At 45.0% G+C, this 17,850-nt stretch overlaps 1 protein-coding gene across 1 annotated transcript in view; it reads left to right on the forward strand.

The window, feature by feature from the left end:
- The window catches only part of LOC137522552 (putative ferric-chelate reductase 1), a 37,674-nt gene extending 20,157 nt beyond the window's left edge, over nt 1-17,517 (forward strand). The window contains exons 3-6 of the mRNA XM_068242633.1: nt 325-461; nt 12,661-12,749; nt 16,020-16,107; nt 17,350-17,517. Of these exons, the coding sequence (XP_068098734.1) occupies nt 325-461; nt 12,661-12,749; nt 16,020-16,107; nt 17,350-17,406 (371 nt within the window). The 3' untranslated portion in view covers nt 17,407-17,517. The remainder of the gene's footprint in view (nt 1-324; nt 462-12,660; nt 12,750-16,019; nt 16,108-17,349) is intronic.
- Nucleotides 17,518-17,850: the final 333 nt, after the last annotated feature.

Below are 17,850 nucleotides of genomic sequence, written 5' to 3' on the forward strand. Positions count from 1 at the left end.
GCCCCCTGCACGGCCATAGCTGTGGTCACACACATGTGCAATATGCCTCCAGGCAGTGCATGCTGACGCATATGCCTGTGATTTTATTGGGTAAGGTTATATGTTTAAGAATGCTTTGCAACTGTACAATTGAGAACAGTGAAAATTCCACAAACTATACAAAAATATATAATTTATTAAAATATATTTTATATACCCCATTGTGTATATATACAGTAAAATAACAGAGGTGTTTGACATCAATGTAAATGTTAATGTTAAAGAACAAAATGCCTGTATTGGTTTCACTGCTCAGCTCATTTCTCACCTTCATTTACTTTGCAGTCACTCTTAGCAAAGAGGCTGAACAGGACTTCAGGGGTTTCCTGATCCAGGCTCGTGCTCCTGGTGGTAATAACATCTTAGGCTCTTTCGTGGTCAATGGTTCTGATGCACAAACCCTGACATGTACCACCCCTAATGTGAGTCTATCATTTTTATTTGCTGTCCTAGTAAAAACTAAGATACTTCACTCTTCATGTGAACATTTGAAAAAAAAAAAAAAACACATTAAGCACTTCCTAATAGTGATGCATTTTGTGCTCCTTTACTTCTGTTGGTATGAATTCTACCATTTTGGCTTTGCAACATGGATTCAAGAGAGTGGACACTTACCTATTAAAGTATAACTGTTGGGCATAAAATCAAAAATCAATTCTTTATTTTTATCTGGTAAACAAGTAATAAGAATGCTAACCAGGCAATCCAAAAGTTAAAATCACTATTACTTTTATTGTTGATAAATGATCATTCCCCAGTTAACCTGGCTCTTATTTGGTACACACAAAATTTGGTACACAAAAAGGAAGTTGCAGGGCATTCTGGGTTGTTGTAATGATCAGCTCTGCTGTCTGCACAGGCAGACAGCTGTTTGACCATTTTGTAAATCTGAGTGCTGCAGGTCCCTGGAAAAGAGACCTGTCTCCACTCTGCAAGCTGCAGAGTTGCTGTTCCGGGGAGGAATTTGCATCCACTTGTCATGCAAATTGCTTAGATGCTTCCTCTGATGGCTTGCAGTATAAAAAACATTTCTTCCCAGAATTCCTTGCTGGTCATGATGATTTGTTCCTGCTGACTTACCTGGAGTCTCAGCCTTTGCTAATCCTTTGTTAAGATTATCTTAGAGTAATTCCTTGGGAGTGCACTAGGCATTCCTTCTAGCGTAGTCAGGTTGTATTATCTGTTTGCCTTCTACTGTCTATCTGTTGCGATTGTCTTGTCACCAGCGGCGGTCGACAGGAAATCGTTCTGTCTGTTGGGATCGCATTCGCCCTAACGGTAGTGGCGGTGGTTCCCTCTGTATTATGCCTTAGGGGTGCTAACCAGCGCAGCGGTTGCTACTGCTAGCCCCATCTGTCTGTCTGGATCGCATTCGCCCTAGCAGTAGTGGCGGTGGTTCCTTCTGTACTCTGTCTGGGAGTGTAGGCCAGAGCTGCGGTTGCTGCTGGCTACTCCTTCTCTCTGTCTTGTCTGGTACGAACGCTTGCTGTAGGCTCGGTGAGGTAACCGTTTAGCAAGCGTTTGCGTTCTCTATTTGTGTTACATTGGTTAGTTAGGGTGGCACGCTTATCACTGGGCACCTAACGCGCGGTGATCGTGTCTTTAACGCGTTTGCTGTTGCGAATGAGTGCGGAGTTCGCGTTTAGCTAGCGTTTGTTATTTTCTTTCACATTCTGATCATTGTTATTTGCTATGTCTTTCTTGCTACACTTGTGCTCTGTCTGATTCGGTCTTGTGTCACTATTGGCAATCGCCACGCTTGCGATTGCGTTCCCACTTCGTTTCCACTGTTGTGTGTTCACCGTCGCTGGGTGGCGACTAGATTGGTGAACACACATACATTCTGTTTCTGTGCTCTCTCTCTTTAAGGGCTATATTGCCCTGCATTGCTTCAACTCGTGCAATTCCCATTTGGCATCTGTGGCAGGGCAGAGGCTGTGTTCCTCTGCACTCCACAGCTCCATCTGCCGGTGGGAATTTCCCTCTACAGATGCATAGCACCATAGCTGGGTTCCGTTAAATTACACGCTTGTGGAGGATTTCCGCAGTGTCGGTGCACATCTTGTGCGCTGACCATGGAAATAATTCCGCAATCGTTACAGTATGACCAGCCAAACCAAAATTCCCAGTGTAGAGGGAATTTTCGATTTGTCTCAGGTTTCATTGCCCAAAGCAAAAGCATATGTGGATCCTATTATGGGCTGAATTATACATTATATTAAAGCTGTCAGAAAGTCTATGCTTGTTTCTGATCCCAACCCGTATAAGTGTTTCTTTGATACAGGGTTGTTTGAGCCTCCATTCGCTCCGTGGGAGATTGGGGCTTTGATTGAGAAGTTTCAGTTTGATTGGAAGGCGTTTTGCGATTTTTACATCGTAAAAAGCGAAGTGATTCTTAATGCTTGTATTGAGTCTGTGTACGCTTTGTTAGGATCTGATGAGTGTGACGAATGTTTTGTGGATCCGCTGATTTGTGTCTGACAGACGATTTTGGATGAATTGCACACACACCAACCAATTAACTCCAATACAGCGACACCGTTGTCTGATGATTGTTCTTGTCTTTCTGGGGTAAAGCAAGTGAGTTTAGACACTGTGCGATCTGAAATGAATGGGTGTACTACTGTGGTTGACACCTGTGTGAATTCTGAAAGATTCTCTCCTGCTTGTGTGGAGTTTGAATCTGCACGGTCTGATGCCTTTTTATCGGATGTTCCGGCAGATTATGATCAACATGATTGTGTCAGTTTTGTAAAAGGTGTGTGGGATCCCTTGTCATTTAAAAACAGATCTTTTCCTCACAGTGATTCTGTGAGATATCCCATCTATGATCCTGCTATGGGAAAATACCTAAACTATGCGGCCTCATGAGTAATGTTAATATGACTGATAAAGTTTCTCATGTTGTTGTCACAACCTCTTCTGCAAATAAATCTATGTTCACAGGTGTGAACAGAGCATTCACACCTGTGAAGGCATGTTGCCAGATGACAGTTGTTCCAGTGTTTCTGTCCTGAACACTTGGCAGTCTGCTCCACAGATTGCGGAGTCTTGCGCTTTGGAAGCCTCAGTTTCACAACCTAAAGCGATCTTGGATTCGCAAATTTTGCGTTCTGTCTCCTCGGATTCGACATTGTTAGCCGAGTCTAGGGGTGAGACAGCGCTTTGGTTTTGCGAATCTGATACTGAGGAAAGTAATGACTTTCCACCCTGTACTCTGGATGAGTCAATATTACCTTGCAATGAACCTCCTGCAGGGAGCCCAGAGGCTCCTCTAGGTATTGCAACTAAGTGCATCTGTTGTTCTTCCATTTCAGAATTGCAGTCTGGTTTGACTGCTATGAAGGATTCTGCCTGCAGTGAAACAAGACTCAGGGAGTCAGTGTTGGTTTCACTGGATATTCCTATGCATCTTATTCTGGAAGATGAAATTCAGTCCCAGTGTATGGTAAAACCATCCCTGGGACATCTGCCCTGTCCGCAGAAGGTATTTGATGTTCGGCCCTGTAACATGGATAGTTCAGAATCCTTGTCAGAAAACGTAGGAAATTATGTTCCTGAAGTTTTGTTCAATGTTCTGGAGGTCTCCGAGTTCCTCCCAAAGGGTGCAGAACTTTTAGGAGGTGCCTCCTGCCCCGCAGGGCCGTTTGAGGTTTTGCCTACTTCAGTAGGCATTGCTGCTATACTGACTACCTGTGCAGCTCTTGTGGAGCTTCGGTCATGAGTAGTCCATGATGAGTTCTGGTTGGATACAATTACAGTCATAGAGACTTCTAAGTCTGAGTCCAAGTCTGCTTTTTAAAGACCAGTGCTTGTGACCACTACTCGTGATGATTTTTTGCCCGGTCCTGGTTTTGGTCTTGTTGTGACGAACTCTGAGGTCGGCAGTTCCTCAATGTGTCCTGAGGTTTCTCTTGTGCTAGTGTACCCCGATGTGCTCTGTGACCCAGAAAGCCCAAGTGTGTCTCGGTTAGCAGCATGCTCAGATGCTTCCTCAGTGGAGACATGTTCTGATATTGCCTGCCTGCCTGCCTGCCTCCCTGCCTGCCCAGAAGTGGTCCCTGAAAGCCCTGATCTTGATGTTTGTCCTGGTAATCCTGAATCCGGAATTGTCATAGGTTCCATAGGGGTTCTTGGTAGTTCTCCATGTGAGCCTGGTGAGCATTCTGGCCTCTTGGGATCTCTGTGGAGCTTCAAAGCGTTCTGGGAGATTCTGGGAGAAATTTTTCTTGGTACCCTGGATGGGATCAACAGTGGCTTCTCTGTTGAAAGGGACACTTCAAATGGCTATTGTGGCAGATTTGGTATTTTTGGACGGTCCCTGGAAGGTGGTGGTTATTGCTTGGAGGGTATCGCTGGGTTCTTCTCTGGCTTTCACAGTTCTGATGGGTGTTAGGCTGAGACTTATTACTGATGGGCATGTTTCGGTGGTTTCTGCTTCCGACGAGTTCGGTTTTGGGAAGATTGACTCTGGAATTGAGCCTTGTCGGGCTGTCCCGACCTTCATGAGTGTTCAGTCAGTTTTGAGAGACGTCTGGAAGCCATCCCTAGAGGGGGGGGGGGTGTTCTGTAATGATCGGCTCTGCTGTCTGCACAGGCAGACAGCTGTTTGACCATTTTGTAAATCTGAGTGCGGCAGGTCCCTGAAAAAGAGACCTGTCTCCGCTCTGCAAGCTGCAGAGTTGCTGTTCTGGGGAGGAATTTGCATCCACTTGTCATGCAAATTGCTTAGCTGCTTCCTCTGATGGCTTGCAGTATAAAAACCATTTCTTCCCAGAATTCCTTGCTGGTCATGATGGTTTGTTCCTGCTGACTTACCTGGAGTCTCAGCCTTTGCTAATCGTTTGTTAAGATTATCTTAGAGTAATAGTGCACTAGGCATTCCTTCTAGCGTAGTCAGGTTGTATTATCTGTTTGCCTTCTACTGTCTATCTGTTGGAATTGTCTTGTCACCAGCGGCGGTCGACAGGAAATTGTTCTGTCTGTTGGGATCGCATTCGCCCTAGCGGTAGTGGCGGTGGTTCCCTCTGTATTATGCCTTAGGTGTGCTAACCAGAGCAGCGGTTGCTACTGGTAGTCCCATCTGTCTGTCTGTCTGTCTGGATCGCATTCGCTCTAGCGATAGTGGCGATAGTCTGGGAGTGTAGGCCAGAGCTGCAGTTGCTGCTGGCTACTCCTTCTCTCTGTCTTGTCTGGTACGAACGCTTGCTGTAGGCTCAGTGAGGTAACCGTTTAGCAAGCGTTCGCGTTCTCTATTTTTTTAGTTAGGGTGGCACGCTTATCACTGGGCGCCTAACGCGCGGTGATCGTGTCTTTAACGCGTTCGCTGTTGCGAATGAGTGCAGAGTTTGCGTTTAGCTAGCATTTGTTATTTTCTTTGACGTTCTGATCATTGTTATTTGCTATGTCTTTCTTGCTACACTTGTGCTCGGTCTGATTCGGTCTTGTGTCACTATTGGCAATTGCCACGCTTGCGATTGCATTCCCACTTCGTTTCCACTGTTGTGTGTTCACCGTTGCTGGGTGGCGACTAGATTGGTGGACACACATACATTCTGTTTCTGTGCTCTCTCTCTTTAAGGGCTATCTTGCCCTGCATTGCTTCAACTCGTGCAATTCCCATCTGGCATCTGTGGCAGGGCAGAGGCTGTGTTCCTCTGCACTCCACAGCTCCATCTGCCGGTGGGAATTTCCCTCTACAGGTGCATAGCACCATAGCTGGGTTCCTTTAAATCACACGCTTGTGGAGGATTTCCGCAGTGTCGGCGCACATCCTGTGCGCTGACCACGGAAATAATTCCGCAATCGTTACAGTTGTCCTTTTTTGCTTCTCTACTCCTCCTCAGACTTAACTAACGCAGCCTGATTGGCTGAAGCCTCTTTCCCTCCTGTTTTCCCCACCCACACCTCTGTTCCTCTCTGATAGGCCAACATTTCTCATGTGGAGACAATGCAATTTCTATAGTGAAGGGCAGGCAAATCAGACAGAGGAGAGTAAGGGAGGAAATTACATCAGAATTGGCTTCAAAATAGCCACAGTTAAAATGGGAAATGCTAAGAAGGATTTTCTCTTTTTTTTACTGTAGAAAAATCACTAAAATCAAAAAGTGGACAGTGCAACACATATGTTATGCAAGTAGAGCAAGTATTTATCTACTTATATATGTGTTTTGTTTTTTTTAGATAGAATGGCTGACAGCTCCTCTTTAATAATCAGTGATTTTGATATGCCCTGCATATAGATTATTCGGTAACTACAGCAGCATGAACAAACTCATACATGGGATACACGATTAGGGGAAAGAGGCGCCCTGGTTGAGAAAAGCTTCTAAAAACAGTTTAAAATCGAAAAGGGAAACGAGTTAGCCTACCTCAATGACAAAATCTTTGTATTATACAAAAGATTTTATTTAGCACAGGCTATTGAGAAAGGTGGGTGAGAGGCAGAGCTGCTCAACAGTAGGCATTTTGCACGAGTGCCTCTCCTGCAAGGGATTCCACTTCCCCTCGTGTGCTGCCGACAAGCTGCTTGTTGACAGTGCAGTGTTGGGGGAGCAGAGAGTTTCATGGGGGGACACAGAGGCATGTCATGGAGCAGAGAACATCCCTCTGTGTCCCATCTGTGCCCTCCCCCCCCCCCCCCCCAGGCTGGGTACACTTTAACTTCTTGCTGACCGCTTCACGCCAATTGGCCTGAATACGGCAGCAGCCCCAGGACCACTCCACGCTGATTGGCCTGAATGCGGCAGCAGCCCCAGGACCACTCCACGCTGATTGGCCTGAATGCGGCAGCAGCCCCAGGACCACTCCACGCTGATTGGCCTGAATGCGGCAGCAGCCCCAGGACCACTCCACGCTGATTGGCCTGAATACGGCAGCAGCCCCAGGACCACTCCACGCTGATTGGCCTGAATGCGGCAGCAGCCCCAGGACCACTCCACGCTGATTGGCCTGAATGCGGCAGCAGCCCCAGGACCACTCCACGCTGATTGGCCTGAATGCGGCAGCAGCCCCAGGACCACTCCACGCTGATTGGCCTGAATGCGGCAGCAGCCCCAGGACCACTTCACGCTGATTGGCCTGAATGCGGCAGCAGCCCCAGGACCACTCCACGCTGATTGGCGCGAATGGCTCTGGGTGGTGATTGAAGGGGTGCGCGCGCATCCCCACTGGAATGACGGAGCTCCACTCCGCCTTCAGTCTGCCGCTCAGAGACTGTTAACATTGTACAATGCTGCTATCTGTCCCCTCCAGAGGCACAAAGGCGATCCGCTGTCATAGTCTGAAGCCTATGACAGCTGATCTCACTGATTGGCTGGCGGAGGGAGGGAGGGGGGATTATAAAAATAATAAAAACTAGAAGAATTTATTTAAAAAATATTAAGATAAATATTTATTTTAAAAAACCATCCTGGCAGCGATCTTAGCCCACCAACAAAGAGCTCTGTTGGTGGGCAGAAAAGGGGGGGGGGATTACTTGTGTGCTGAGTTGTGAGGCCCTGCAGCAAGGCCTTAACCACTTCGCATCCAGACCTTGTTTTCCCCTTATTGACCACCAGAGCAGTTTTGACGCTTTAGCGGTGTCCCTTTTTAATCAGCCATAACTTTATCCCTACTCACGACACCTAAATGATCTAGGTATCGTTTTTTTCAGGACAAACTAGACTTTCATTGGCGGGTATTTTGTCCCGATATTTTTTTTTTTCTGCGCATTTTAGCAGGAAAAAAGAGGGGAAAACGTTAAAATTGCATTATTTCTCAGGTTTTCTTCAATTCTAGTAAAAAATACAAAGTGCTACAGTAGGTAAAAGACATGCCATCAGTATTAAGTCCCCCAAGGATAGATAGCCAGATGTGTGACCAGTATCAGACCCCCCCAGTATAGCCAGATGTGCCCCCAATATCAGCCCCCCAGTATAGCCAGATATGCCCCTGCATTTGCGACCCCCCCACATATATTTATACAGCTGCGTATCACAAATAAGCACCCCTCATTATAGCCAGATGTGTCCCCAGGAGCAGTGTTCCCCATTATAGCCAGATGTGTCCCCAGGATTAGCGCCCCCACCCCATTATTGCATATGTGCCCCCCAGCATTAAGCTATGTCCCTCAGGACCATCAGATGTGCCCCCCATTATAAAATCCCCCACCCCATTACCCTGATGGGCCCCAATAATAATTTCAAACCCCCCCTTTCAGATTTTAAACCCCCACCCTCTGTTATGGGCAGCCTGATGTTGCCCCCCCCCCTTATCACGATGCCCCCCCCCCCCCCCAGATCGTAAAAAACCCACCCCTGCAAGATGAATATCTCACCTTACCTGGTTCCTGCGATCATCCTGCAGTTCCAGCCTCCATTCTCCGCTCTTCACTCAGCCCTGTGATGCTGAATATCCGGGTCCCGGCTTGATGACGACATCAAGCCGGGACCCAGATATTCAGCGTCACAGGGCTGAGTGCACCGCGGAGAATGGAGGCTGGAGCTGCAGGATGATCGCAGGAACCAGTTCAGGTAAGATATTCATCTTGCAGGGGTGTTTTTTTTACGATCTGGCCACGGAGGGGGAAAGATGAATGATCACGCTGTTTGCTACAGCGGTGATCATTCATCCGCGGGGGGGTCACTAATTGGCTACAAGGGAACATGTTCCCTTTTGCCAATTAGTAAGGCAGCTGACAGTGCCGGGGGGTGCGCTCTGAAGCGCACCTGTCCCTGCACAACAGCGCTGCAAGCAGGTCAGTATATCTACGTGGCTGTGGCTTGGAGGGTGCCACAGCTGAGGTAGATATACTGTAGTGGAGGGGAAAGTGGTTAAAGCTGCAGTGGCCTATTTAGTAAAAGATGTCCTGGTCACTAGGGGGGTTAACACCGTGGTCCTTAAAGGGAACCTAAACTGAGAAGGATATGGATTTTTCCTTTTAAAATAATACTGGGCGCCTGACTCTCCTGCTGATCCTGTGCCTCTAATACGTCTAACCACAGCCCCTGAACAAGCATGCAGATCAGGTGCTCTGACTGAAGTCAGACTGGATTAGCTGCATGCTTGTTTCAGGTGTGTGATTCAGCCACTACTTCAGCCAAACAGGTCAGCAGGAGAATCAGGCAACTGGTATTGTTTAAAAGGAACCATCCATATCCCTCTCAGTTTAGGTTCCCTTTAAGTGGTTAAAAAGCATCAAACTACCTCAGTAGTAGAAAAAGTTTTTCACACTGCTTGTCAGTAACAGTTTCAGAGTGTCTGGGGAATTTAGCAACTTGTGCATCCCTAACTGCAAGCTTGTTGCTCTTCTCCTGGGAGAAAGAGGAGAAGGTAACGGTTTGAGCTGGGACATTTATACACCGGTTTATACCAGAGGGATCAAAAACTGATCCATGAAACGGATCAGTTTCTATTTGGCAGCAGTTTTTGATCCGTTCTGTTAGTGAGCGGTCAATGCGGTGTGTCTGTCACTCCAGATTTATCACAGCCTCCCCAAACTTGTGGTCTGTTCGGTGGAACGAGCCGAACGGTTCCATTCTAATGGAGCAATATGAATGGATTCTATTGATTAACATAACAACACAGATCCGTTCACCTCCATTAAAGAGAAACTCCGACCAAGAATTGAACTTTATCCCAATCAGTAGCTGATACCCACTTTTACATGAAAAATATAATGATTTTCACAAACAGACCATCAGGGGGCGCTGTATGACTGATTTTGTGCTGAAACCCCTCCCACAAGAGGCTCTGGTACCGTACGGTACTCTGGGCAAACTGCCACAATGTAACAATGACACACACAGGAAATGGCTGTTTATAGCTGTCTGTTAAAGCCAGAACAGCTACATAATCTGCCCACAGTAACAATGTCACCATGTAATACATGTCAGAATGTGAATCTGGGAGAGGAAAGATTTTACAATGAGCAAACTCTGACTAAATCATGTATACATAATTATTGTAAAAATTAAGCACCTTTTTATATTAAATTATTTTCACTGGAGTTCCTCTTTAAGATCCAGACCATTTAGCTCTGCTTTATACATACAGCATAACTGAAAACACTAAGGCGTCACTTCCGCCGCACCGCAACGCTCCGCCTGAAACAGGCCTTCGAGGAATACCGTGTTACCATGCTGTATTCCCTATCTGGAATTGGTCCAAACAGGAAGTGACGCGCCTGCCGTCACTTCCTGCTTTGAGATGTGCGGAAGTGCACGGAAGCGTGTTGTAAAAATACGTTTCGGCGCATGTGCGCTGCGATGTCGCGTTGTTCCTTTTTTAAGTCTTCCCATGTCACCATAGACTAACGACTTCCAGGCCAATGCAGATCGCCGCAGTTCAACGCAGAAGCCACGCGGTAATGTAGTTCTGGACCTGCAACGGAGATGTGGCAAAAATGTCACTTCCGTTGCGTCGCACCGCAATGTTTCAGTTTCAAAGTCTCTATACACTTTCATTGCCCGGTGGTGGAGTGCGGTAAAAATACCGCACCACCCCCGTTGTAAAAGGGCCCTGAGGATTTTCTCTACATCAGTGGAATTTCCATTTACCTGAAAGCTGATGAGAGTTACTACAGAGGCATCAGCTGCTCCAGTCCACTGGCCGGGCGTTGCTAGCACTCAGCAGGGGTGGTCAGTTGGTGGGGGGCGTTGGTAGCACTCAGCAGGGGTGGTGGACAGGTGGCCCCCATGGAGTTGCATCTGAGCATGGCAGTTGCCATCCTCTGATGTTACACGAGTCCTTTTTTTGCCACCTGGTAACACCCCTGCACATGTCAAATGTGACATGAGTGGTGTTACCAAACGCTGCCATTCGGCTGCATTTAACTGCAACCTAACGTTGTTTTTGGCTGGCAGCTGGGAGGCAGAGCTGCTCGACAAACCAGAGCAGTTCAGTTGTCCATGGAAAAGAATCCTGCAGCTGAAGTATTTTATTCTTGTTCCAGCAGCTGTTTCACTTACCGTATTTGATTTCACTTTTTGATCACAGAATATTATATCTATCCATTAACATCCATTTCTTCGGCTGGGCACTTTGGTGGATAACACCATTCCCAAATGGTTTTGTGGGTACAGTGGATGTGATTTACCAAGTTGTCTAGAGCAAAGATTCAGTTCCCCAAAGCAATGCTTTAGAATCCTTGTTTCATTTACCAGCTAAAAATTGATTGGTTGCCCTGGGCAGCTTCTCCACATATTCTACAAGTTTTTTTGCCACTTCCTAGTGGTAACTGTCACTCGCTGTCCTGTGCACTCAAAGGGGCATACTAGCTCACTCTATTTGCAAAGGGATCCCTTGCAACCCAAACCCTACAACCCAACACCCTAGTCCTGCCCCCCAAATGGAGAAAGAGGATAGAGAAAAAAAGAAATAAAAAGATAATTTTTAAAGTAAAAGATGGTACTTCTGCCACCAAGGAGTAATTCCTACTATATTTTCATAAGATTTGGATAGTGTCCAGTCCTGCTAAACCTCAAGGGGTTTTCAGTAAATAATTATGAAGAAGAGAAGGGTTCAGTGTAAAGCCCCAACTACACGATACGATTCTTTGTGCGATTTGATTATGATTCTATTTACGATCCGATTAAATCCGACATGTCCGATCGGGTTTTGATTCGAATCAATTCGATTTGCCATTGTTTTACAATGGCAAATCGAATTGAATCGAATTCCGATCGGACATGTCGGATTTAATAGGATCGTAAATAGAATCATAATCGAATCGCACAAAGAATCGTATCGTGTAGATGGGGCTTAAGATGTAAGATCTTCCAGTGTAAGAAACTGCAACTACCTTATGTAAAGGTTGGTGAATTTCTAGATGTTTTAACCACTTGCCGACCGCACGCTTATACCGTGCATCGGCAAAGTGGCAGCTGCAGGACCAGCGACGCAGTACTGCGTCGCCAGCTGCAGGCTGATTAATCAGGAAGCAGCCGCTCGCGCGAGCGGCTGCTTCCTGTCAAATCACGGCGGGGGGCTCCGTGAATAGCCTGCGGGCCGCCGATGGCGGCTCGCAGGCTAAATGTAAACACAAGCGGAAATAATCCGCTTTGTTTACATTTGTACGGCGCTGCTGCGCAGCAGCGCCGTAAGGCAGATCGGCGATCCCCGGCCAATCAGCGGCCGGGGATCGCCGCCATGTGACAGGGGGCGTCCTGTCACTGGCTGCACAGGACGGATAGCGTCCTGTGCAGCCCGGATCACCGGGGAGGGGACAGGTAGGAGAGGGAGGGGGGAATTTCGCCGCGGAGGGGGGCTTTGAGGTGCCCCCCCGCCAGCCACACGCAGGCAGAAGAGATCAGACCCCCCCTGCACATCATCCCCACAGGGGGAAAAAAAGGGGGGCAATCTGATCTCTCTGCCTGCACCCTGATCTGTGCTGGGGGCTGTAGAGCCCACCCAGCACAGATCACTAATAACCATGCTGGTCCTTAAGGGGGGGTAAAGGGTGGGTCATCAAGTGGTTAAGTGTGGTAACTATATCACTTGCTAATAATGGAAAAATAATATGCCATTAAATGTAATCTTATAGTTTGATATTTTGATAAAATTAGAGCATTTTGACTTATCCTTATTTCTGCTGTTCCTAATCCTAACCAGCAAATGTGCTTTTATGTGATCTTTCCATAGAGTGCAGTGAGCCACACATCAAGGTCCGCTAAATCAAAAATAGAGGTGATTTGGCTACCCCCCTCCTCATCATCAGATATACAGTTCAGGTAATGGTGAATTTACTGATTGAGATATGGGAAACCTATGTGGTCTGCATTCTCATTTTACCAGGGATAAAAATAGTTGGAAAAAGTGACTGTTGAAAAAGGACAATTAAAGGGCTAAGTGAAAAGAGACAGTGAGCCATATGCAATTCCTCAACTCACGGGCATTAAGCATCAGTGAGTTCTAAAATTAGGCAATGGGAAAATTGATACTAATTATAACCCAGCCATGAAGAACTTGTTAAACGATTCAAAGGGCGCCCTTTTATAGCCAAGATTTTTATTTTTAGAGGGCTGGATACAGCCGAGGTATTTGTTTCAGCTACAAAAGGTGCTGGCTATACCCAAGATTTTTTTTCGGCTATATAAATGTGGCTACAAGATCAGGTAAATCAGTTAATTTGGTTATATCAGTTCAGTTAATTCGATTAATGAAAGGGAGGAGCACTGAAAGGTGAAAATTGCTTTGGTCCATAAGAGGAAAAATCCCTTTAAGGTGAACTGGTTAAAGGACTACTACAGAGAGAAAAAGAAACAGTTAAAGCAGATCTAAACTCTAGCACTGCAGTGCAGGAAAACAAAAATAGTTGCTAAGAACTTTTATTGTGTGTGTAGAGAGAGATTAGCATGTCTAATTAGGCCTTATCAGCAGGTAAACAGCAAGTGTCAGGTGTGCAGCTCTGTACCATTGTTTGGGCTAATATGTAATACAGGAAGTTAGCCCTTTCTGTGCTCCCATGATCCCAGGAAGTAAACACTGCAGGGTTTTTGTAAGAGTGCTGTAAGTTGTAACAAATAAATGTTATTATGCAGTTGTTTACCTTTTAGGGCAGAGAAGAAGCTCTGAATTTAGGTCCGCTTTAAAATCTGACAGAGCCTACAGGTTTTGGACTAGTCCATCCCCTCGTGGGGGATTCTCAGGATTTCATTTGTTTTCTAAAGCATTCACTGAACAGCAGTTGCTAAGTTTAACTGCCAAAATAGAGTGCAAGCTGGTATCTTACTATTAGTAACTTCCATTCAGGAAATGCTTTTGAAAATGAAAACAAAGAAAACTCTGAGAATCCCCCATGAGGAGATAGACTTGTCCAAAATATGTCAGTTCTGTATGATTTTAACTGCTTACTTTTTCATTATAGTGGTTCTTTAAAAATGGTAGCTTGATAACGACAGCAAAGGCAACTGGAAAATGGCAGTTGAAACATGAAGTTTGGAAAATGGTAGTTGAAAAACGACAGTTGAAAAATTGCAAAATGGGAATTGAAAAAAGGGCAGTAGAAAATGGTAGTTAGATATGACAGTTTAAAATAGTAGTTGAAAAATGACAGTTGGAAAATGTCAGTTGAAAAATGACAGTTGGAAAACAGCTTTTGAAAAATGACAATTGGAAGATGGCATTTGTAAAAGACAGTTGGAAAATGTCAGTTAAAAATGACAGAAGAAAATAGCAGTTGGAAAATGACGTAAGAAAATGTCAGTTGAAAAATGACAGTTGTAAAATGATATTTGAAAAATAATGTAAAACGGCAGTTCAAAAATGACAGGTAAGTCTAAAAAGATCTGGAGGCAAATTTGTCTTGTTGGGAAGTTACTTGAACTTAATGGCTGGATGTCCTTTTGTGATGAAACTTCGGAAGACACTCTAGGCTCCATAGCCCATATGCAATCAACGTTTTCTACTGAGTTTTCCTTAGTGGCTGCAGCTCTTGAGCGCTTTGAGTCCAACAGGATAAAAGCACTATACAAATGTTAGGATTATTATTATTACAGTGTATTATTATTATTATTATTATTATTAATAAACTTCACCAGCAAGAAGCAAGCAAGACAATACTTAAAATACTTTTGATAGTACTTTTTCTGACTACTTTTATTTAGTTAGTTAATTGCAAAGTGCTGAAAAGTTATTCTAAATAGAAGATGAAAAATGATCTCCTGGGAGAGAATTTAGGCGAAAAAGTTAATTGCATATGGGTCCATTTCTCTTCTGTATAATATGTATTGACTGATAAGTACCGTATATACTCGAGTATAAGCCGAGATTTTGGGTCCAAAAAATCATAACAAAAGTGGGGGTCTCGGCTTATACGCGAGTCATAACTTACTGCCAGTGTCGTTCCCCTCTCCAAGTGCCCCCTCTATCAAATGCCGGTCAGCTTGTGCAGACAATTTCTTAATTGCTCCCAGAATTCCCCTGCATGCCTATCATGGACTCACTCCTATGATGCCCTCCAGTGGCGAGACGCCACTGCCTGACGTCATAGGAGTGAGTCCATGATAGGCATGCATGGGAATTCTGCCGGCGAGGAACGGTGAGTGAAAAGCTGCCGCTATTTACCGATCAGCGTATGCCGATGGGAGGACTGACAGCAGGCATATACTTCGCAGCTCTGATCTGCCGGCGAGGATGAGTGAGTGAAGGCTCCTGCTCCAAACCATGCAGCGTATGCCGATTGGGGGATGGGGTTTGCAGACGGGATCCGTCACCTCATTGCAGTGCATTCTGCCTGCTCAATTAAGATTAAATTGCCTGCACAAGCTGACCAGCATTTGATAGAGGGGGCACTCGGGGAGGGGGACGACACTGGCAGTAAGTTATGACTTGGGGGGGACCAGGTCACTTCTGTCTGCACAGTTTCTACTTCCTGATTCACGGAAGCAGACATATTGTTAACAGCCTGAGATTATCTGCCATTTATGTCGTGGCAGTCAGAGGACCCAGGGAAGAGATCAACTTACAACTTGTGATTAGATACAAATGATGGGGAATTAAACAGGCTAAACACTCCAAGTACATACAGGGTGCATTTCTCTATGATTTATTTCTGTCCTGTGCAAGAGGTCAGGTCCACTTTAACTAGCAGTAGGGGATGCAGAGGCTGCGACCGCAACGGCCCCCTGGACCAGTCCTTCATCCATCTTGTTAGCTTTTAATTGATGCTATGCTTGCAATGAACACCCTTATATGTGCATTGCATAGTGCTAATCCTTAAACTGTTTCTCTACTCTGATTACACCTTTCTGACACTTTATATATATTTGTAGCTGCTTCATTTCCTATCCCCGGCTTATACTCGGGACAATACTTTTTTCCTGTTTTTTATGGTAAAAGTTGGGGGTCGGCTTATACGCGGATCGGCTTATACTCGAGTATATACGGTAGGAAATTACATATTGTAATATATATATTATGTAAAATGTTATAAAATACCCATACTGGCATCAAATTAAGTCCATATTTAATCACAATATGCTATGGTTGTCTTAAATCAGAGCCACTGTGGTGCAAACCAGGAATGTATTTTGGACAAATGTGCTCAGTGATGTCTTAAAAGCAAAATCTGCAAGCCAACAGACTTCGGTAAGTAAATGACATCATATTTAGGTCAAACATTTTGTCATAACTGAGCAAAGTTTTTCATATAAAAGCATGGCTACTGTCTAATTGTATTCTGCCAACCTCCCCACCCCCAGAACTTCCCCCAATTCTTCCATGCAGCAGGTATAGAACAAAACACAACTGCTGAAAATGAACCTGAACTAATTTAAAAAATAATAAGTTGGCCCACTGACTGGCAGGCAGCACCATTAGGTGCCAATTGTCACAGTCATTTAACTAAACTAAATTGTGATGAGGACCAAAACATCAGAAACAGGTTGTATGCATGTTGGATTGATGTGGCTCTGTAAAATGTTTAAGCTATAGGCTCATTATACACCAACAGTTCTGGATGTAAGCCTGGTTTCAGGGGCATAAAGAGATGATTTGCTTATTTAGTAGTGATACATCATGGGAAAAACAGTTTATTCCTTAAAGCTAAATTACTGCAAATACCTTCTGTTTGAAAGTGAATCTGAAGTGATTTAAAACAAAGAAAATCAGATACTTACCTAAGGAAAGGAAGGCTCTGGGTCCTAATGAGCATTCCCGTTCCTCTCATGGTCACTTCATTCCAGCGCTGGATTCCCCGTTCAAATCTCCCACCGTGGGAGGCTTCAGAAGTCTTCAGGAGTCCAACTGCTTCCAAAGACAGATGGCTCCGTACTGCGCATGCACTTGTACTTGTCTTCGGGAGCACTCGGGCTCTAAGACTTCCGAAGCCTCCCGCAGGCAGCATAGACCACTCTCTGATCCATGAAAGGGTGGGGTTTAGGGGTGTTACGTAGCCAAATCCCACCTCCGTTATATGTTACTGTCAGGCGTGTGTGCGTGTGTGTGTGCGAGGAGGGTAGAGCGATGGTATTGTTAGATGTAGGGTTAGCGTTAGTAGGTGGGGAGGCTAGTTTAGGCAAAGGTTGGGGAGGGTGAGAGATAGGTCTGGGAAGGTGATAGTAGAATATCGGTATTGTCACCAATATTTTACTGTAGACACTGTCCATTGTGTCCAAATTCTTTTCTATGTATTCATGAAGGAAATGACCTCAAATATACAGATGGATGCAGCACTTTTCAGAGTTTATAGTCATGACACTAACTGTTCCTCTGAGGAGCTCACAATCAATTTCCTACTATTTAAATATTCTAGGGTCTCTATCATAGCCTAACGCCAATTTTGAGTGGAATCAATTAATTTATCTGTATGTTTTTGCTTTGTTTTTTTAGGCTTCCATATTACTTCTGTTTCTAATCTGTAGCTCTACACTGATGCACATTCTCTGATGCATGAAGACTGAAATGCACTATGACATCCATTTAGGTCCAGGACAATGCTTCAATTTTATTCCATCTACTTGTTTGTTTAAAAATAAATACATACATGTGTGTGTTGTACTCCTGTTGATGCATTTTGCTGTGGAATTTAGTGGAATAAGATTGGAATGTTTATCAAATCAAGTTTGTACTACTGAGAGCAGATGTAGCCACAGTACCTCTTTTCATGGAGAATGATATATTTTGTACACATCCAAGTGCATACACCACTTCTTGCAAGATTTGGCCTTTTCAACTTGAGGTTACTTCCCACATGCATTGGGGTAGAGCCTCGGGTTTCTTAGCTTCTATAAAGGCACCGACATGCATAGTGGATCTATCTTGGCTGTCTCTCTCTTTCGATTCAAGTGCCTGTCATAGCAACCATACAATTCTACATTCAGTAGTGTAGGA

This window comes from Hyperolius riggenbachi, chromosome 6, assembly GCF_040937935.1.
Source record: "Hyperolius riggenbachi isolate aHypRig1 chromosome 6, aHypRig1.pri, whole genome shotgun sequence".
In the NCBI taxonomy this organism is placed as follows: domain Eukaryota; kingdom Metazoa; phylum Chordata; class Amphibia; order Anura; family Hyperoliidae; genus Hyperolius; species Hyperolius riggenbachi.